Here is a 23,289-nt window from a genome sequence, read left to right on the forward strand (position 1 = left end):
GCTGAAGGTATTTTCTACTTTTTCCCCCCACCAGGAAGTCACCACATGGAGGGAAAATACCCTCAAGATTGTCAGCATTTCTTTCAGAAATTAGTGCGTACATTACATACACACAAACTGCTCACACAGCTTGTCTTTTTCCCTGCCACTGTCGCCAAGCACTTGCTCATGGGGGAATGGTGGGTCTCTGTAAATATAACTATAAAGAGTATGGTGTAGACCTGCTCTATATGAAAAGTGCCCTGAGATAACTTCTGTTTTGATTTGGCGCTATATAAAGAAGTTGAATTGAATTGAATTGAATTGAATTGAATTGAATTAACCCTCATACAAATTTAAAGGCACTAAAAACGTATTTCCTAAATCAGCTTCTTATTATAAGCGTTAGCATTATTATCTGATGACATTGCTTCAATTTGGGTTCATGAGATACAGTATTTCTCTTACAGCTCTATTGGAAAAAGGTTGGACAATTTTTTTTATTTATCAATGTAAGTATCAAGTCCGAATCTGATGATAGTTGTGGGCTGTTTGCATATGTTGCCCACAAGACAACACAAATCTGATCAAACCACACCCACACAGTCCTGATGAAGCAGATTAGCTAAATTTTTGCCTGTTAAGATCAAGGTAAAAAAGGCACATGAAACTAAAAATCATGTATTTGTAGCTTGACAGGTGTTTGCCATTAGCTCTTAGAAATTTCATTAATTGCTGTTAATTGCTCCCTTCTTGTGTCTTTAATAAAATTTTATCATCATAATTTCCTGGTTCAGATGCGGGGTTCTACAACTGTTTAATAGTGGTTCTTCTTCAGGAAAAATAGGCCCAAATAGAGAACACTTATCTCACCTGAGCATAACCTTTGATGTGTGACTGACACTCATTAAGTTAATTAATGTAAAATTGACTTCCCTACTACTGTGAGGTCTTGACCCTTGAAGGGACCAAAGGTCTGTTAACATTGTCACAGAGGAACTGCTTTTGTACGTGCCTCCTCCATTAATGTGTATGTTGTCTGGTGCAGTGGATCTGTATGGATGTCCAGAGCAGAGTGGGGGTGTGCCATGGATGTATTATGAGAGCTTGTTATAGCGTCACCACTCTGCCTTGCTGCTAATTTGTCTCAGTGGCCTCTTTCAAAAAATCCCCTGCGGCCCAAAAAGCTTTTTCCCCATAGCCCACCTGGCCTGTGCGAGTATGAACACTTTTAATCGTGTGGACACACCTGCTGAGGAGATCATGCAGGGATTCACGCACAGATGTTAGCTTATGCAAGTGTTCATACAGAAAAATCACTGTGTTAAAACAATATAAAGAGCTGCATTGGTAGGGGTATGTTGCTTCAGGTACCGGTGAGACATGAAATACAATCTGAGTATCCAGTTTAAGTATGAATGTGAAGACTTTCATAATACTATGGGACAGGATTTTACAACCCTGTAAAGATATCATGTTGGCAAATTGTTGAGATGATCTTTAGGTAAAAAGCAGAAATACAGCATTTATGTTACAAAGTAATCTACCATAAATGTGCGCTTACACATATTTGAGTACCTTGCTGGATGACTTTGCATTGTGGTCTGGCAAAAGTTGAGCTGAACGACCCTGCATTTTTTTGCCCTAACCCTCCGCACTAGCACCCCTGCTGAACCGCTGGACTGGCCTTAATCAAATTAATGAGGGAGCTTGTTTTTTAATCATACAGGACTTACATCCATCTGAACGGAAAAACTTTATTGTAAGAAACAAAGAAAAAGAATATTTCTTTATAGAGTGAATTTCAGCAAAACTGGAAACAAAAAAACAGAGCTGATAAGCAGTTTAGCAAAAAGTGGCAGCTCCGTTGTTGGAATTTTGTGAAGCTCAGCAATTTTTCCTTCCTCAGTTTTTTTCCTTTTTCCAGGAGTTGTTCAATCAATTTGATGGCTGTGACGTATAAGGGTTGAGTTGCGCTCGAAAAGAACTAGTTTGTGCGATGTGTGGTCTGAGCATGTTTGAAGTCAAAAGTGTATATAGCTGTTCCAAATGGCCACACTTGAAGATGGAGTGAAAAGCCAGTGCTCATATAGAGGAGGGAGACGTGATAATCTGGGGATAATGGTTCACATTTTCAGAAAGTCCTTCAGACAGGTTGTTCACATCAACAGTGACACAAATATTTGTGTAAAGAATTAAAAAAAGAGATCTTCAGAGGCAACCACATACCCTGCTTACTTTCTTATATCTGCACAGTTGGCCAATCATGGTGTAAGGTGGGTATGAATGTCAGCTTGTCAGTTTCATAAAGTTACAGAAACTGTTGGTCACAGCCCTAAGCCACTCTACTCCTCAGGTGTATTGATATTCCATCATTGTTCAGCATGAGTAAAGTTTCCATTTCATTCCTTGTTGGATTGAACTTGGTGAAGCTGCTTTGTAGTATTTTTCAAGTAAATACTAAGTTTTTAGGTACTTAAAAAACACACACAATTACCATACCTGCCAGGCTTGTTGATGTACTTGTGCAGTCGGGCTTTGACTTCATCATAGGTAAGGAAGGCCATGTAGCCGGGGTGTGTGACTGCCAGGAAATTCCAGTTCCTCAGAATTGATCCCCATGGCTGAAAAAGACCACCCAGTGTAGTTTTAACTAAACAGTTTATTATGCATTGTACATTTATTTTTCATATTGTCAGCATAGAATCATCTTGAGTCGGTGCTTCTGCCACAAGAAAGCTGATAAATGTATGTTGACTAGGCTGAATCAGAATTCTCTGAGTGCCATCAAATTAGAAAACAACCAAGTGAATGAGAGAATGCAGAAGCTCTTTCTGCCAGCTTGACAACTAGGAGCTTGGGAATCAGCTTGTACATTGTAGCCAGTTGTGTATGGCTTTGTTTACAGCTGGTTTGAGGTTTTCTGCATGACAGAGTTACATAGATGCCAAAACATTTGATGTGGAAGAGAACTAGCTAACATTAGTGCTGAGGGACAGAGTCTGTTTACTTGACTGCTCAGCAGGAAAGATTTAATAAATGATTTGTTATAAAAATAACTCTATGTGTAACATTACATACAAGTATAGAAGACCTTGACACTTGACTGCATAGCACAAAGCAGAGAAAAAAACAATTTAGCATCCGCCTCTGTAGATGAAATGAGTGGCTGTTTTTAAGTCACACTTGCTACTTAATTCTGAATCCTGAAATTCTGCAAAAATTGGTATTGATAGAGAAGCTGTTTACATCAATCCCTGAATTAAGAGCATAAAGCTCTGTACCATTGTGTTGGAGGGCATCAGTTGGTTTGCCAGTTGCCTCCATATGGTGCCAAGTACCATGATATTCACCTCCATCCAGCCTATTATCTTGAGCTCACCAGGGACTATGATATGCTGCTCTAACTGTATAGCTGGTTTGAGTGAAGATAAAAAAATGGCTCACCTTTGGACAGAAAAAGCAATGAAGCATGCCCTAATCACTCTGAGTTTGTCTATTTGAGCAGTAAACTGGATAGTGGACCAGCCCAAATGGGCATGAGACAGCCAAATGTAAAAAAAACCCCACTAACATCTGAGTGGGACACAGACTAGAAAGCAAGTAAAATACCATTCTCTCATCCTGTTAATCATTGTGGAAATTTTCATGAGAGAAACAGCAGCCAAATTTCCGAAGTTTCCACAGTCAACTATAGATGAAGTATTACAATATAGACCTGAACCACCCTACAAATTTGACCAGACAATATTACAAAATATCATTGGCATGGTTGGTCACCAAGTTTGGCACATTTTCCTTCTTTGTTCACCCAGTTATTCTTAACTTCATGAGGGCCCTCTGACCCCTCCCCTGCCTCCCCTGCATGTCTCCCACCAGGGTTCCCAAACAGTAAATCAACAGGCCAAGGGCATGAGGTTGACCACAGGGGACTGCCTCAACCAACACACAGGTTACACCCGCCTGGAAGTGACTTCTCAGGAAGTAGTCAGTCACTGGCATCTCCTACCCACGACTGTATTTGCTTTCGTAGACTGTGCAGTACTTAACACACTGACAACCCACGACTTCATGAAAAGTCAGGGATAAATCAGAAGTTTATGATATTTTAACCTCTTAAAAAAGCAACGCACAGCTTTTGTGACACCGATACCAACAAAATCATTCTTCAAGTATTCACAGTATTATTTTACATGTTCAGAGCAAGCATGCAAAGCACAAAGGTTCTGCCAAAGTAAAACATTGCTTTAAGGCCTAACCGCCCACACACTGTTTTGAAGCCACATGGGCCTGTAATCCGTTATCAGAAAGGATCAAAAGCCACATACATCCACAAATCTCAAAGAAGCGCAAAAATTAAACCGAAAGCAACAAACAGAAAAAATGTTTTCTACATTGGTTTTGCTCCTATAATCTCAACTTACTGTTTCAAACATGTACATAAGGTTATGATCCTGAATGTGCTGCTGTGTCACCCTGTTTCACTTACTGTATATTCTGATGTTAGGTTTTTGGTAAGCATCCATTCAAACATGACTTCTGCTGCTTAAAATAAACAATACTAATATGGCTGGTTCAGTACGTATTACTGGGGTTCCAACATTCACAAAGGCATTTATTTTGTATCAAAATTTTTACTATAGTACTGGACAAGTATGGGCTCAGATTGTCAGTCTTACTGTAGTCCAATGTCTTATATCCATATTTTACTGTTTATAAATTCAGACTCAAATACAGTTCAAATTTGAATTCAAAAATGGTTTCCCTCTGTATCACCTTAGGGGTCAGCGATGGCTAAAGACTTTGATACCATCTGTAGTTTCAAGAATCCTTATAACATTGATATGTTTTAGAAATGGTTTATTACATTTTAAGGTAGTACTGTACATTGACTACACCTCTGCAAAAGTAAACTAGCTAAGATGATGAGCCTATTAGCTGGAGCTCACCAGGGACTATGATATGCTGCTCTAACTGTATAGCTGGTTTGACAGAAGAAAAAAAATTTACTCGCCTTTGGGCTGAAAAAGCAATGAAGCACGCCCATTGCTTTTAAGACATGTAATGACAACACCACACTTTAAGCATCCTTTTGTTTTCTTGTTTTCTGTTTTCGGGTTATCCTCTGGGTTCTCAAAAAAGATTACTCCAGTAGGAGATAGCCTCACCCATTCTCATAACACATTCCAAATAAAATGCCATGAATATTATTATGTTGTAGGGTGTCATTTCTGGCAGTAATTTGACAGCATATGTCTGGCTTCCTATATCACGTGAGAGGAAGACTTAAAAATGCAATCCAGAGTAGATCAGATCCTAAACACATTTTTTTAAGAATTCCACACAAAGATGATGTGTGCAAAGAGAACAAAACAAACTAGAGGCACTGTATGCAAATGTCAAAACAGGTTGTACCTGAATCCAGTATGAACAAAAATTAAAGCACTATGTGTCGTGTGTGTCAAAATTATTGTCACAAGTTTGAGACTTTATTTTGACCAACCTGGAAGAGGCGTGTGAAGATGTCGAACTCAAACACAGAAATGTAGTCATTGCAGGTGAGGTCGATGGTGGATTTGAGGGCCATGGCCTCCAGGCCCGAGCTGATGGGATGCAGTTCGTGAAGGCACTGTCGGAAAACTTTCCATGGCACAATTGTCCTGCAAGAGAGCAACAACTCCAATAATAAAACCACAGATACAAGCAACTTGTGAGACAACTGATGTTTTATCAAACATCCATCCATTCGCTCTGCTTATCCTTTTGAGGGTTGCGGCGGGGCTGGAGGCTATCCCAACTGACATTGGGCACACCGTGGACAGGTCGCTAGTCTATCAGGACTGCTTTTGCACAATGCATCTTTATTGATATAAATGTAAATTTTACAAACGCAATGCAAGAGATTCTGTACAACAAATGAATGTTAAAAACTGCAAAATCAGAGCACATATGTGACATTTCATAGATTAGATTGAACTTTTGTTCTACTCATGCAGCTGTAATGCTTTCAGATTAAATAAAAACAATAAGAGGTACAGAAAAACCCTTTTCTCAAGGGTTAAAGTGTATAGCAAAGTGAAGTCTGGTGGTAAAAATTGAAGAGGATTAGAGTCTCACCCATGACTGATAGAAATTTGCATTTTGATTTGATGGGGTCATGATAAACAGAAGTTTCTGTTGGTGGTATCATTAGTGCCTAATCTAAAATTACCAAATGTGTGTGGTGACTGTGATCAGCAGCCTCACTGGCCTTTACACTCTGCTGATGCGTTCAAACACAAGAAGTTGATCTCACACTAATGTATCTTACTTCCTGACGTGGTTAAAAGCTTCTATCACAGTAACAGTACAAAACATATCCCATCAACGCTCGTTACTAACTTGACTTCTTCCCTCTCCAGTAGTTTTGTGCTTTCTCGTCTCTCTCGTCTCTCTCCCTGTCCCTTTGTGAGGGTATTTCTGCCCCTGGTTCTACAGAGTCTGGATCTGTGACTGCAAACCACCCACTGCCCCAGTGATCCTGCTCAACATCCACTGCTTCAATTATAATGATTATCATTATTATTATTATATTTATTTTTAACAGTATTATTATTAGTCTTATTATTAGTCTCATTATTATTATACATCTTTATATAGTACCTGTATTGTGCTATGTTCTCTTTCCTCCTTCCTGCCCCCTCCACCTCTTTCTCTCTGTCTCTCTCAACCCAGCCGGTCGAGGCAGATGGCTGCCCACCCTGAGCTGGGTTCAGTTCAAGGTTTCTGCCTGTTAAAATGGAGTTTTTCCTTGATGCTGTCGCGAAGTGCTTGCTCAAGGGGGAATGTTCTGTCTCTGTAAATATAACTATAAAGAGTGCGGTCTAAACCTGCTCTATATGAAAAGTGCCCTGAGAAAACCTCTGTTATGAATTGGTATTATATAAATGAAACTGAATTGAATTGAATTGAAAACTAAAATGCATTGCTACTAGGCAGCAACACAGTCTCATTAAAATACAAAACGAAAGGCAAAAAAGCCCCTGCAGGGAGATTAGTTTGTACTGTAGCACTAAAGATGAAGTCTTCCTGGAACAACCAACTGCTAAACCTAATCCCTACAAAGCATGTTATTGCTGTTGCTGTTGATTTTTGTTGTGATTTTTAATGATGATCAAGGTAAAATAACACCCAATGGAGACAAAAAAAACAAACTCAAATTAACTTCTGATTTAATGCATTAAGATTGAAAAGTAACACATTACAAATGATAAAAAAGATATATATTATTGAATGTATGAAATAATAAATGAAATATACATTTTTGGGGTGTATAGTGGATACAAAACTTTGGTTAAATGTATATAAACACATTGTGTCTGAAGTCCCTGTAAACTTTTTTCTGTATCAAATCAGACCATGATCTTTCCCTAACCATAACCAAGTGCTGTGAGTGCCTAAACGTAACCATAAAACAGTTTAATAATGCTGTAGTGACTACAGGTGGAAAACGTAATCATGTCGTGATTACGTTTCCTACAAAATGTATTTGCTGTTGCAGATAAATTGTATAGAAATGTAATTTTTAGGAGACCTGGTTGGTTTCAGCGCCAGGCTTTTTAATTTTACCTTTCAGCCACAAGCACCTGAGTGTGGAGATGTGTCTTAGCTGAAAGCCCTTCTGCTAGTCTTTTGATGTTCTTTTCTATCTTGAGTACATACCATAACTGAACACATAAATACAACTCCTAAAAGTTACACACCACCTCATATGTCTCACACATTATTATTAAAAATGATTATAATATTATTGTTGGTTTTATTATTATAATTGTTAACATACTACTAGGGCTGGATATCAAACCTTAAAATATTTGAGTCCAACTAAAATGAAACTGTCAAGTGCCAAAAGTTACCACTGAATGTTTTGTCAGGTCTTGTTTATATATTCTTCTTTGATCAGATATTCCCTGATTTAGTTCATAACTTTGATAATTTTATACAATTTTATTTCAGAAATGTTGTTGTGTGGCTGCTCGTATTCAGATAAGTTTGTCTTTAATGTATTATATAAAAACCATGAGGGTGGTTTAACAAAACCTTGACTGCTCTGGAGATACTGTATGTATTTCCTGAATTCTCAAATACTCTTCTAATCAGCTGGATAAAAAAATATTTTGAGCGCTGCACAATAAAGAAGACTTTTAACCAGTTTACCAAGGCATTCCTCTGTTTCCTTATCAAAACAAAAATCGTAGTTTGAAATTAAAAATTTCTTGCTTTGTTTGTACAAAGTGAACCAAACTTGTATAATCACAAAATGCATCATTGCTTATATTTGTCAATATTGATGTTACTTTCTAAGAGCAACTTGTTAATACTTGTGTTTTATAAAATTAGGAGGGACATGCAGACTAAGCATTTTTTATACTAAGGTATTGCAACAAATGTTTTGAATACATTTCTATATCAGCATTGAAATTTAGTTATTGTATTGACAACAATATATAAAAGTTTCAAACAATACCAAGCTGCATGTGCAACACAATGAACAGAGACTAAAAAAACAATACTATAAACAGGAGAAGATAGAAAATTATGAAATGGACAGGTGGAGTTTAGAAAAATCCATTAAAGAGTATGCTACAAGGCCAGCCTAACTCAGTGGTGGTATGATGATGGTAGCAATGAGAAAAAACTGGTGATATCACAACAGCTCTAGAGCTACCAGCTGGAACAGAAGGAGAGGAGATTGTCACATTTTAATACCAGCACACAGCCTGAGTTAGAGGAGAGAAAATGAGCACAGAGGGAGGGAGATAAAAGGGAAAGGAGACATGACAAGGACAGCAAGATAGTAATGAGGGAATACAGCACACTTGAATGCTTCATGACCTCAGAGTTAATGCCCTTTGATAGTAATCAAGGCTGTAAAAAAAAGAAAACAAAAAGCAAGCCAGTACTGATGGGAACATTGCACTCAACGCATGGACGACCACTTTAATATTCACTTGCCTGTATAAATTAGCCTCATATACCCACTGCTGTGTCTAACACCATCTTACTGGAACACAGACAGACCAAGAATCACATGATTCATTATGCTGTTGTATTAGGTAGCATATGCAAGCTGTACTTCAGGTGAAACTGGTTATCCCTTAAAATTTAAACAATAGTATATACCACATACTGATATTTAACACAAAATTCATTCCAGTGCTGATGGGAACATTGCACTCAACGCATGGACGACCACTTTAATATTCACTTGCCTGTATAAATTAGCCTCACATACCCACTGCTGTGTTTAACACCATCTTACTGGAACACAGACAGACCAAGAATCATATGATTCATTATGCTGTTGTATTAAGTGGCATATGCAAGCTGTACTTCAGGTGAAACTGGTTATCCCTTAAAATTTAAACAATAGTATATACCACATACTGATTTAACACAAAATTCATTAATTAACACAAAGTCATCATTTGACATAGATAATGAAGTTACTGAAACTGGCTATGCTCAAGCTGGGACAACTGTGATTGTATGATAAGACGACCTTGGCTGGCTGGTAATTTATGAGGAAGGGCCACTCTTTTCACTGACCTCCTTTGGAAAGTTCACACAGGGTATGGATCTCCTGAGAATCCTCTCACAGGATTGATGACGAGCACACATACTTTCCCCATGACTACAGGAAGCTATTGTTTGTAGCAATCATTGATTGTCAATTGACAATTGATTAGTCTTTGCAGTGGCGGTGAAACACAGAGGAGCCTGTGGAGAATCACTTCGACTGAAGCAAGGAATAAATTGTCTCGAGTGGGAAGTTTGTCTGAATTTGTTCTTTTGCCAGTGATTTGAGCAAATTGCAAATACAACCACAAGTAAGTGATTTTTACTCGTGTAATATTATCTTTTCACACCTTCCCTCTGTGGCCTAATTTAAATCAACTCATCTACAATTTTATCAAATTAATGAATGTACACTGATATTCTCTTTAATTGTCTGACAGCATGAAATGCTGATTAAACCAATTGCCACTTCATAAAGCATTTACATTTGCTGTTTTAATCTTTTGCCATCCACCCATAAATTTTGTAAGTTGTAACTTAGTTGTGCATCCTGTAAATTGAGATAATGATGTGCTATAATAATAATATTAATACACTTTATTTATATAGCACCTTTCAAAGTACAGCTACAAGGTGCTTTACAAGACAAAATAAAAATTGAGGACAAACAATAGAAAACATTAAAAAAAGTTTAAAGATTATACAACATTAGGGAGGAAATATAAGATCAAAAGTGCAAAAAACGGGGTACAGTATAATAAAACAGAACATTCTAAACATCAATTAAAATAATCAATAAAATAAGAATAAGGTGACTTAAAAAGTTGAAAGAGAATTAAGACCCCACGCCCTTCGAAAGCAGACTTATATAAATGTGTCTTTAAGAGGAATTTAAAAGAGGATTAGGAGTTTGCCAGTCTGATCTCCTAAGGGGGAGTTACTAGCAGAGCCTTAGCTGAGAACCTCATGTTGCGACTGGGCACATATGGTATCAGAAGATCTGAGATGTACTTAGGTGCGAAGTCCAGAACGGGCCTTAAAAGTCATCAATAAAATCTTCAATTCTAAAATTTACTGGAAGCCAATGTAGAAAAGCTTAAATGGAGTAATGTGCTCTCTTTTTTGGTTTTGGTGAGAAGTCTGGCTTCTGCATCTTGGACAAGCTGTAATTCATGTAGACTCTGTTGGCTCGGACATATATAGAGAGCGTTACAGTAGTCCAAACGAAAGGAAATTAAAGCATGTATGTCAGCCTTTAGATTTCTATTGGATAAAATTGAAGTGATCTTGAAGAGTCTCCTGAGCTGCAAAAAAGCAAGACGGAATAACTGTGTTAACATGCTTGTTCAAGCTAAGGTTATGTGCTATATTTTGGGAGGTCCAAGGACACATCCCTGAGATATCCCGGAGGTCATCTTTACAGAGGATAACTGTAAATAAGTAAATTAGAATAAAACCACTTTAAAATTGAAGCAGAGATGTCAACCCAGTGCTGGCGACATTCCAATAAAATAGAATGATCAACAGTGTCAAATGCAGCACTTAGATCTAATAGAACTAGAACTAAATATTTTCTAGCATCAGCGGCAATCAGCAGATTATTCATCACTTTACAGAGTGCAGTCTCTGTGTTGTGGTTTTCCCTAAAACCTGATTTAAATGTCTCAAAGAGTCCTATCCTGTTTTTAAAAAATGGGTCAATTGTTCAGCAACAACTTTTTCTTAACCCTCGGAGAGTAAGGGCAGTTTTGAAATTGGTCTAAAATTATCCAGGGAGTTAGGGTCCAAAGAAGCGCTTCACAATGAGCACTTCATTTTATTAATCACCTTAGTCAAAGTGTCCATAGATATTGTTTCAAAGGACTCAAAGTGGGCAACAGTTTTAAAAGAAATCATTGTGTCATGTGCAGGAGGGGGAATGTTCATTCTGATGCTGGAGACTTTGTTGACGCAGAAGGTTAAAAATTATTCAGATTTGTCGGGGGGGGGGTCCGTATTGACATTTGGAGGAGCCTCTTTGAAACATTTAATAACATTAAACAAAGTCTTAGAGTTGGGCCTGTTCTTTTCCATAAGGTCAGAAAACTATTATATCATTCTCAACTTCTGCATTAAATGGATGTCTGGGATTTTTCTGTACACGTGATTTTGTCCTATACTGTGGTCTCTGAATAATAATTGAAATTATGGGCATTGAAGGGCATCTGGGCACAAGGGTGAACTAGTGAGTCTATGCCCAGAAGAGATGATGGCAGCAAAGCAAGGAAAAAGTCGTCTTGTTGCTGTAGACCAGAGGTGATGGGCATTCTTGGCTGCCTGGACATGTGGTAGGGGACAGTCAGGCTGAAGGAGTGTTAAAAACTGTATAAAATATATTGTGCACTGTAGTATGTGCACCCAGTCTGCTAGGGTGAACACCATACTTCAGATAAAAGGACTGACAATTCCAAAAGAGGTTAAAATTGTCAACAAGAACCGTGCTGTACACTGCACAAACAGACTGGAGCCTTGTATGAAGGCTAAGGATCCAGCTAAAATGACAGATGCCTCTGCCAAGTGGGGGGATGGGTCTGGAAATACAAACATGTTTGCTGCAGTCAATAAGCGAGCAAAGGGGCCTGCTAAAATCCTTTTTTAAAATCTCAGAGGTCCGGTTGGAAACATGATTACAGCCTACATGGATAATAACATTATGAGCACTAGGGTGTTTTCACCAGGAGGATCTTGTCCAGGATGTCAGCCACCGTAGCACCTGGAAAACAGTATGTCACAGCTGATCTTCTCCTGAGATACCTCACTATACACTCACCGATAACAAGGGTGGAGTAAGAAGCATTTGGTGATGGTGCAGATTGAGCTCCCTGTGAGGGAGCAGCTGAAGGAGGACGGTCAGAGAAGCGGGCAGATGAAGAGCCCCACGGAGCCTGAGTGAAGTTTGGCTTTGAGGGACGAGGCTTGAGGTGAGAGGATCACCCAGGTATGTTCAGTGGGGAAACTGGGGGCGATGGAAATCCACTGGACTCACTTGATAGAGGTAGAGGAGGCCAAAGGTTCCCAGCCAGAGAAATTAATTAATGTAAATCAAGTATGTCATATTGATTTACTAGCTGGATGTCATGGATTGCGGGAGTACGAAAAGAGAGTTTCCCCCTTTTTTGAGGTCACTGACCACAACCCAGGGCTCCGGGAATGATGGAGTAGAGCTGTCTTTGGGGCTTGGGTTCAGCCAGATCCAGGGGTCCTCAGGGATAGACAGTGGAGCAGGAGCAGGAGTAGGAGCTGTGGCTGGAGGAGGAGGGGCTGCTGGAGCAGGAGGGGCAACTGGGGCAGCACAGTCGGGGCCAGAGCAGCCTCTGGAACAGTGGCATCCAGGTCTACAGCACTAGTGGCGGTGGATTGCAGACAATAGTGTCCAAGTGCTTGTCAGCTTCCTGGATTTCATAGAGCGTGGAGATTCGCTGCTCCAACTCAGTGATCTCCTTGCTGAGATAGACACAGCTCTTGCAGCCAGATTGTGAGGTAAGTGGAGACATGGCTTCTCGAGCACATGCTTAACTTGTTTCTCTGTTAACTTTACATCCAGACTTCAGATGGCTAACATTCTTATCCAGTTAAAAGAAATAGTTTAAACTACCAGGATCTAAAAAGTCATAAAAAGGTTGCTAAAAACTAGATAAACAGTCGGTTTAAGAGAGTGTTTCTGGCATGTCTGGCACCAATCACCTGTAAGAAAGTGTTTATACAAACTGGGCTCCTTACCCGACTCTACACCTACATGAACTTCCTCATGTATAGCACACATTAGAAGCTCTCATTTTGTGTTTTGTGGTTTTATTTTAGTTCGTTTTCCATCAATGAATTTTGCCTAATTACCCTCACATGGTTTCCTTTCGATAACAACCTTGGGCTTCTAAACACAACAAAACAGCACTTTTGTGCTAATGACACAGTTTGTACAAGAGTATGAAATAGTACTAAGTACTAGTACTAGGCTGCTAAAAGTCACACTAGATAGTGGTCATATGGCCTTAACAGGAAATAAATAGACAAATCTTAATTTAGAGCCCTGTGCAAGTATTAAATCTTATGTAAAAAATAGAAAGAGGGCTCTAAAATTCCTAATACAGACATTTGTAAGTTTGTCTCATATGCCAAATTGAAGTGTCATGTATGGTCACTGGCAGGACAGATGCTGTAGGAAGTGACAAATCAACACTAAGTGAGATCTGCATTCCATCCTTCAAACTGAAAAAAAAAGTCACTGTCATTTAAAGAACTCCAAATGTGATGCTACCGATTGCAGCTGTAAACCCAAAGTACTGTTTGTGGACCCATAACAGTGACAGCTAGCTTAGCTTTAGTAAATGGGAGAAGCTGTATGGGCACATGTTTGCATACAACCAGACAGAGGTCATGACCTTGTCTCAGCTGTGAATGTTAGTGAGACTAGCAGTGGCCAAACACAGCAGCTGCTCTCAGCTGGGTGTGTGTGTGTGTGTGTGTGTGTGTGTATGTGTATGTGTGTGTGTGTGTGTGTGTATAAGTGTGTGCACAGATGCACACGTGTGTCTGTGTGTCTGTGTGTGTGTGTGTGTAAGCAGTTCTCAGTTTGTAAACAGTTCTCTGTCACACTGCTCCAACATCTAAGCATCTCTTCCTCATGTCATTATTTTGAGAAATGGCGTGCATACAGTTATGTTTAAACCATCAAGAAACAGATAGCAGTCTGGAGAATAAAAAACAGGAAACATCAAGCAGTTTGGCAACAGCTTCTACTTATCACATAATGAAATATTTGTCTACCAAAAAGGGAAGCATCTACTCAGACCTGCAAATTAAAAAGCCAAGATGCAGTGAAGCTTACTTTTCTCCAAAAAATCTCCTCCAGAAGTCAGCGGCATCAGCTTTGGTGATCCTGAAAGTGTCCCCCTGGAACTGTCCTCCAGGGAAGATGGCTTTGATTTCAGCCAGCATGTGACTGAAGATCAGAGACAGCTTGGTCAGGTTCCTCCTGCAGAGAAGAGGCCAAAAAAGAGAGGAAACAGTTGGTGATCAACAGATATCATGTGGTAATTATCTGACTTTAAGAATTCTGGCTATATTTGCAAATTTTGTTCACTTCAGATTTACTGGAACTGGTACATGGAAATAGATCTTTTTGAGACTCTCTTAGCCCAATATACAGTACTTCAAAGTACAAATATGATTTAATCTGGCATTTATAGAAGCAAATCTAAAGAAACTACAGACATCTTACAAAATCCTAGAACTGCTTACTTTCTCAAAACTCTAGAAAATAAAACATAAAACAAAAAATAGCTTAAATTTAAATAAATCAATTGTAGGGTGTCTATGATATATCACACATCATATATCACATCTGTCACGCTATAAATAAAACTGAAAAACTCTTTGTTATATCATGTGAGGATGTTCATTCTTATCACATTCAGAGATAATGTGATAAATTCAAAAACCAAATGACTAATACTACTACTATACTATTACTAATACCATTACTACTTACATTATTATTATTGTATATGTATTATCATTGTACTTTTTCTATTTCCATTGCATATATTTCATATACTGTATTATTATTGTCTATTGTGTGTATTAGATATACTGCACATATATCATATGTAACACTATAGACTTTATTATATTATATATATACACTGCTCAAAAAAATTAAAGGAACACTTTGAAAACACATCAGATCTCAATGGGGAAAAAAATCATGCTGGATATCTATACTGATATGGACTTGGTAATGTGTTAGGAACAAAGGATACCACATCGTTTGGTGGAAATGTAAATTATCAACCCTGAATTCAAAGACACCCCGAAAATCAAAAGTGAAAAAATGATGTGGCAGGCTAGTCCATTTTGCTGAAATTCCATTGCAGCAACTCAAAATGGTACTCAGTACTATCTATTGCCCCCATGTGCTTGTATGCATGCCTGACAACTTCGGGGCAAGCTCCTAATGAGACGACCGATGGTGTCCTGGAGTATCTCCTCCCAGATCTGGACCAGGGCATCACTGAGCTCCTGGACAGTCTGAGGTGCAACCTGGCGGCGTCGGATGGACCGAAACATAATGCCTCAGAGCTGTTCTATTGGATTTAGGTCACGCAAGTGTGGGGGCCAGTCAATGGTATCAATTCATTCATCCTCCAGGAACCGCCTGCATACTCTTGCCGCATGAAGCCGGGCATTGTCGTGCACCAGGAGGAACCCTGGACCCACTGCACCAACGTAGGGTCTGACAATGGGTCCAAGGATTTTATCCCGATACGTAATGGCAGTCAGGGTGCCGTTGTCTAGCCTGTAGAGGTCTGTGCGTCCCTCCATGGATATGCCTCCCCAGACCATCACTGACCCACCACCAAACCATCATGCTGAACGATGTTACAGGCAGCATGACACTCTCCACGGCTTCTCCAGACCCTTTCATGTCTGTCACATGTGCTCAGGGTGAGCCTGCTCTCATTTGTGAAAAGCACAGGGCGCCAGTGGCAGACCTGCCAATTCTGGTGTTCTATGGCAAATGCCAATGGAGCTCCACAGTGCCGGGCAGTGAGAACAGGGTCCACTAGAGGACGTCAGGCCCTCAGGCCACCCTCATAAAGTCTGTTTCTGATTGTTTGGTCAAAGACATTCACACCAGTGGACTGCTGGAGGTCATTTTGTAGGGCTCTGGCAGTGCTCATGCTGTTCCTCCTTGCACAAAGGAGCAGATACCGGTCCTACTGATGGGTTAAGGATCTTCTACGGCCCTGTCCAGCTCTCCTAGAGTAACTGCCTGTGTCTTTGAATCTCCTCCATGCTATTGAGACTGTGTTGGGAGACACAGCAAACCTTCTGGCAATGGCATGTATTGATGTGCCATCCTGGAGGAGTTGGACTGCCTGTGCAACCTCTGTAGGGTCCAGGTATCGCCTCATGCTACCAGTAGTGACACTGACCCCTAGCCAAATGCAAAACTAGTGAAAAACAGTCAGAAAAGATGAGGAGGGAAAAAATGTCAGTGGCCTCCACCTGGAAAACAATTCCAGTTTTGCTAGAGTGGGATCTGTAAAGGAAATACAGCCATTAAGTAACATTAAACTGGCAGTGGTAGAGCCTTTATCTAATATATCATTTTGTACACCACTTTGTGAGGCAAGTGTTTTCAAAAGTAATTTGGGATTTTCCATTTCATTTTCTAGTCCCTCTCTATATGATGTAAAAATATTAATTTTCATTTAAATTAAATGACCAAATCAGAGTTGAGCAGTGCCACAGGGAAAGAAAAGTGTCTCAAAATGTCTCAGAAAAGTGTATCTTTTCACAGAAGTGAGACTTTGATTAGGTATTAGGAAGTGAGTTGTGAGATTAGTGTTTAAATGGTTGAGATATGGACAGCAGAGTTAAAGATTACAGCCCAGCAGTCACACGTAAATTAGCAATATTTTTTCACTACTTCCTGAAGGAAGTAGGGAAGGACACTCCAGGAGGGATTTTTTTGCTTATTCTTTGTGACGTGTTAGTGATTCTCCTCTCCTTCTCCTCTGGGACGGGGATTTGTCTCAAGCTCCCTATGAGATTACACTGTGGGCTCGTAAACATTCCACAGTAGCACACAGGCACATACACTAGACTGGGTGACTTTGCCCAAGGTGTGAGTGTGTGGGATAGAGACAGCACGCTGGCTGTGGGGTGCTGATAACAAGCTGTGTGTGTTGTTGTGTGTGTGTGTGTGTGTGTGTGTGTGTGTGTGTGTGTGTGTGTGTGTGTGTGTGTGTGTGTGTGCGTGCGAGAGCGCATCATCCAAACTTTTAATTCTTCCTTCAAACCTTCACAAAACAGGCCAAGTTTTGTTTATCACACGTCTGTGATTCACTGGTGTTACACAACTATCATTCCACTGATTTAAACATTTAAGTTTGTGTTTGGTTTGACCAGTCTGTGTGCTGTGTTATTTTTTCCAATATCAATACAAATCTAACATAAGCTTCCCCTCAGTGACACAGCCTCAAACTCAATGATAATCAGAAAACATTTAAATTTATTTACAGAAGAAACAGATTATTAACACTTAGGTGGATCTTAAGTATTACAATATTTTACAATTGCTTTGGCTCAGTTTTTACAACAAGTTTCTTAAAACAAAATGCAACATTTCCAATCTTGGCCTTGAAATCTCACAATCTCACACAGATCTGTATAAAATGAGGTCATACATCATTCAGTAAGTTTATCATAACATAATCACAACATCGTATATACAGTATATTCATCACAGAATTTTAATCATTGTTGCATTTCAAAATAAAATGGTCATTATAAAATAAATGTTGTCAAACAGCAAAATTCATTAGGATTATACTAACAGCAATGAGAAAGAAACGTATGGTCACTATTCCAATGATGTAGAGTAAGAATGACTTGAAACTTTCATTTATTAAACTAATCTGCTGTAATTCTGTAAATATACAATAGATAATGTGGTCTACAGTATGACTTACTGTAATACAAAAAAACCCAGCCTCTGTCTAATGATACACATTCTCAATACTTTTTTGCAGACTCTGTAGAGCAGCATTATACTTATACTTGATCTACAGGTTGTACAACAGAAGTTCCTCTACATACAGTCTACCATCACTGCTGAATCAAGCTGAAACTGTACTTATTTTTACTTTTCACAAAAATACACGTACATGCATGCACAGACTTATTAAATATGACCATGAGCTAATTATGAGACATTTACTTAAGCTTAAACAGGTGTGTTCGCTTAATCTCTCTACATTTCATACAGTCACCTGCTTCTCCACATAAGGAGAGTAGGCGTGTCATATACATAATGTTTACACGTACTACACTGGTGCACCAAGTGCAAGGAGTGAATACACACACACAAGTGAGGGATGGATTAACATATTATTGGTTTTGGTCTTTTCACCACATTTGTTAGCTAATAAAAATATCGAATAATGCAGCCATATGTTCTAAAATCACAGTACATATAAAATGCAATTTTTTGCAGTCACATATTCCCACTTTCTGTAACACAGGCGCAATAATGCAATCAGATGTTTCAGAAATATCTTCAATCAAATATTTTATAGTCAGTGGTGTAGCTGACTATAAAATTGATTTTTATGTGCTAATGGAGCCTTGTTGGGGTTTAATTTCCTGGTGATGCGGAGTATACTGTACTATAACTGTTTTAACAATATCACATCACAGCAGGTACAAATTCTTTGACAGTTACTTTTGCGCTAATGCAAATATTTCCTGTAATCATGAATGTTGTCAAATCTCAGTTCCTGTGTTTAATGTTGTTTTTTCTACAGTGAAGTGCCAACTGATGTAGCGCAACAACGTTATAAGACACTCACATGCAGTGAGGTTAAGTTCTAGTCCTTCTGGTTTGAGAACACCAATTCCAAGTGATAATTTATTACAATTACGATTAATCAGTGAAATACAAGCTTTAGTGGGACTAGTATATTTCCTGAGTCTCGCATGAAAAGTGCAGTTTAAAGCGGTGTCTTGCAGAGCGTACATGCAAAGTATAAATTTTGCAATGGCAGCACTCTAAAATCAAGTAATTTTAGAGTAAAGAAGGTCCCCTGTAAACTGTTGAAAATAACAATTTTATAAACAGCTGCATGGCACTTGAACTAACGTGAGTACATCCACAAAACATGTTGTGTTTTTTCTTCATGAAGGTTGTAACTCACTTTTTCTCAACAGAAAGTCACAGCTCTCACTTCCTCTTACAACTAGCATTGCAATTGCAATGTGTTCCAGTACTAATAGCAGTCTTCGATCAATCTCAATGCTGTTTGGGTCAAGTTATTTACAACATAGCAGATGCTGATTACTTTCTGTCCTTGACCATACATGCGCAGTTTGCATGTGGTGTACACAGCATAGCTGGCAATGACACAACTAAATCTATGACTCTGACTGCAAGAAGCTATTTAGAAAGCTATTTAGAAAATACATTGACTCCAATTTAGCCAGATGTGTTCCCCTCATGCCAGATTGATCAAAATATCAAATAAAACAGAGTTTTCCATGTATTGCCCTTGCAGAGTGATGATTGTAATAAAGCGAAGAGGGGAACATCAGGTTAACGTGGAATAAGTGTTCTGTGCCCTCGTGGTAGCGTACACACACACACACACACACACACACACACACACACACACACACACACACACACACACACACACACACACACACACACACACACACACACGATACATCGGGGGCAATTTGGGGTTCAGTGGGTTTAAACCCACTGTGTGTGCGTGCACGTGAGCGTGTTTATGTGGGTGTGCCTGCACAAACAAAGCCAGGCCTGTCTCAGAAAGTCTAATAAACTGAAGACCAGCCAAAAAACTCTCCACTGGGACGAAGAGGGAAAGGCTGCAGATGCTTACACAATGGTTGTGACTTGAGCTCAATTTCCAGCCTCTTTATGGAAGAGGGCTCAGCTCCATTTGCATTTGCAATCATTTTGGTATACTAAGTAAGTATACTAAGTATTTCTCTATGATCATTGCATCATGGCAATGCACTGCTAACTGAAAATGAGACATATATATTTTTCTAGCATGTCATTGGACAACAAGTGCAGGGCAGATTGTATGTTCAAGTCCTCCGCAATAACATTTCAAAGGGTTTGGTTAGTTAGTCTTGCTCATTTGTCCTTGCACTGCTCTGTGCCATTTGACTGGTTGTGTAATCTGCCTCGTTTGACGAGTGCCCCAGGAAAGCCAGTCCATTTATTTGGGCTAATGTACTCAGAGTGTGTGGAGCAGGGTGGCCAGAAACGGTTGGCTGACTAACAAATAATTGTTGGAGATATCCTTTGATGCTCTGTTATGTGCATAGCCATCAACATGAATGAAAACCAATGAATACCATACCAAACAGGTTTAGACCTAAATTTTTACTAAAAAAGTCACACTAGTCTCCCTTGAAATAAAGTTAGACCTTACAGTGAAGCACTTTTACAACAAAGACACAAACTTGCTTACACCGGCCTACATGGTATCACACCGTCGCTGTGGTGACACCTGCACTAGTGCTATTCAACCGCTCACTATCTCTATTCCTACTTGTTTCCTGTCACCTGAACGATATCACTATCCCCTCTGACAAACTGTTGTTCCTCTACCAAACTGTGACACTGTACATTTTCCTAAAACATCTGGGCCACTATGAGAGGAGTCTAGGTCAAAACCTAGTGTATCGCTGGACCTTCATTTGTTTGCTTCTCTCTTACTGTTTTTCTGTTTCTGTTTACAGACAATGGAACAAGTATGAAATAGTGACTGAAATGTGGCCCATTAAGACTACATGTTAACTGCCAGTCACTTCCAAGCCATTTCCTAGCTGCTGCTCTGCAGTGCTAAAATCTTGATTTTATTACCGCAACATTGTCAGAAAATCACAGTGCACAAAAGTTAAAGGTAATGGCTGTACTGTGCTTCAGCTATATTTACTTGTACAATGATCACTCAGAGAGAAAGTTAGGAGCTTGTTCGTGTCTGTCAGCTGCCGTGCAGTCAACTGTATGTGATGCATAGAGGTGAGTTCCTGCGGGGAGAAAGCCACACCTCATGCTCGCGTGGCACTACTGGCAACTCTCTTCTACAGAAAGTAGTTAACGTTTGTCCAAAAAGTCACTAGATTTGTTGCTAGGTGCTTTTGTTAAGGAATTCGCTAGTGGGGTGCTAAAAGTTGGTAAATCTAGTGACAATGGCGCTCAGTTAGCAACACTGCCTGTAAATGCCTCCCTGATGATGCAATAGAAACTGCGCAAATTCATTTTCAAAGAGCAACGGCCATTAGGGAAACTCCAACATTAGGCCAGCTGACCAATGGTGTAACGGCAGCACTCAGTCACACAGCATTTCGGCTGACCAATGGTGTAACTTTATCACTCACTCAGTCACGGACATTCAGGTTTATAGGGTTGGCCCCGCTGTTGCTGTCCAGCCGAAAATAATGATCTGACAGTTAATTAATAGTGATGGATGTCACATAAACGTATACTAGAGATGTTTTTGGAAGACCTACAAAAAATATAAATATATTAATGTCAGTTTCATGATATTTTAATTGACTAGAATTTATCCTATTTGAGAACCAGTAAGGAGCGTAGACAGTTACACAAATCAATATAAAATCATAAACTGTATCATTTCTCTCATATGGGGGGGTGGCATACTGGGAATAAAATGTTGTAAAAAAGGGAGATAATGACAATATTTCTGGATCCCTGGACAAGAGAAATGGAGGGGAGAAGGGTGGATTTAAATCATTCACCTACCTGATATTCAGAGGTTGGATAGGATTGGAGATAGCTATGAATATAAGGCCTGGAGAATAAAGGTCAGAGCTGGGGGATGAGGGCTGGGGGGCAGGGGGTAAAGTGGCCCTTAATACAAGGGTTAGAACTGAATACAAGCTACATGCCCTGATCCAATAGGGCCAGGAGGAGCCAGTCTTGTTTTCCAACATGTGTGTTTGGGTTTGGGTGTGTACGTGCAGCTGACAGCAGAGATCAGAGAGCAGAGTGGCCATGAGGGACTGTAATGGCTTCATAAATGAACTATCAGACAGATGAGATGTCTATCAGATCTTCTACATGCTGCTGCTGCCACCACACTGAATAACAGAAAGGCTGGGAGAGAGGCTGGTGGGGAACAAACAGCTGCGATGAGGGTGAAGAGGTGAGGTTATGGGAAGGAAGGTATGGTGAAAATATTCACTACAAAGAGAGTTGCTAATTTAATTGTTTCTAAGGATTCTTGTTAACATCAATTATTTAAGCAAATTATCTGCCACTGAAAAGAGCTACAGAACACTGTCCATTAAGACAGAGAGAGACAAAGACAGAAGAGGGAAAATTAGCTCTTAAAAGCAATTCATTCAATGGATCTACTACCTTGAGTACTCCAAAAGAAACTAGGACACTGCTGTATGTAAACACCTTTTGCAGGTTTCTAAACAATCTCATAGTTGATGAGATGGGGAGAAATCAAGACATACCAGCAGTCACATGATGTGAAACCTGGATACTGGTATGATCGTTTAATTGGGATAACCACGTTTTTCATGTTCCATGTAAACAAATAAATATAACCAAAAACAGGATAAGGCTCAAAACCAGGATACTAATGCACATGTAAACACACTTGCACACCTTCCCAGTGTTCTGAGCCTCTTGGTTCCTGACTGAAGTGCCCTGCCCTACTCCTCCGGTACACCACTTCCACACCAGATGGTTCTACTTTCTGGAGGCTTACTCATCTCAGCAAGGCTCAGGCCTTTATAGCCCTCCATGGGAATGTGTGACATCATCACTTCAACGCACAACTGCTTGCTGTGACGTGACAACATGTGAGGACGTGTACAAGATCATTACACAGAACTGATACCAAACTACATTCCACATTAAAAATTATACACATTGCTATTAGAGATCGAAGAGCTGCCCATTTTTTCAAAAAATTATTGAATAATGTGTGGGTACTATCAAAAAATACAATTAGAGGAAAGAGAATTTTGCTCAAATTTGAAGTTTTTCATTCATACAATGAGTATTTAATGAAAAACATAATAGAAGTCTAATTTTACACCGTCAGTGATGCTGCAAACTGATCCTTGCTTAATAAATGTGTGAAATATGATAAATTCGTTGACCACAAAAAACAATTTGTGTACTTTCAGCTC

General features: G+C 39.4%; 1 protein-coding gene across 4 annotated transcripts in view; it reads right to left on the bottom strand.

Annotated features, from left to right (window-relative positions):
- Positions 1 to 23,289, bottom strand: part of cblb (Cbl proto-oncogene B, E3 ubiquitin protein ligase) — a 55,141-nt gene that overhangs the window by 23,560 nt on the left and 8,292 nt on the right. For all 4 annotated transcript variants that reach the window (XR_005709176.1, XM_040149521.1, XM_040149520.1 and 1 more), the window contains exons 4-6: positions 14,402 to 14,548; positions 5,483 to 5,639; positions 2,482 to 2,603 (exon numbers count right to left, since the gene is read on the bottom strand). Coding sequence is in view for 3 of the 4 variants with exons in the window: in XM_040149521.1 (XP_040005455.1) it covers positions 2,482 to 2,603; positions 5,483 to 5,639; positions 14,402 to 14,548 (426 nt within the window). In the remaining variant the exon portion in view is untranslated. The remainder of the gene's footprint in view (positions 1 to 2,481; positions 2,604 to 5,482; positions 5,640 to 14,401; positions 14,549 to 23,289) is intronic.

This window comes from Xiphias gladius, chromosome 17 (genome assembly GCF_016859285.1).
Source record: "Xiphias gladius isolate SHS-SW01 ecotype Sanya breed wild chromosome 17, ASM1685928v1, whole genome shotgun sequence".
Taxonomy (NCBI): domain Eukaryota; kingdom Metazoa; phylum Chordata; class Actinopteri; order Istiophoriformes; family Xiphiidae; genus Xiphias; species Xiphias gladius.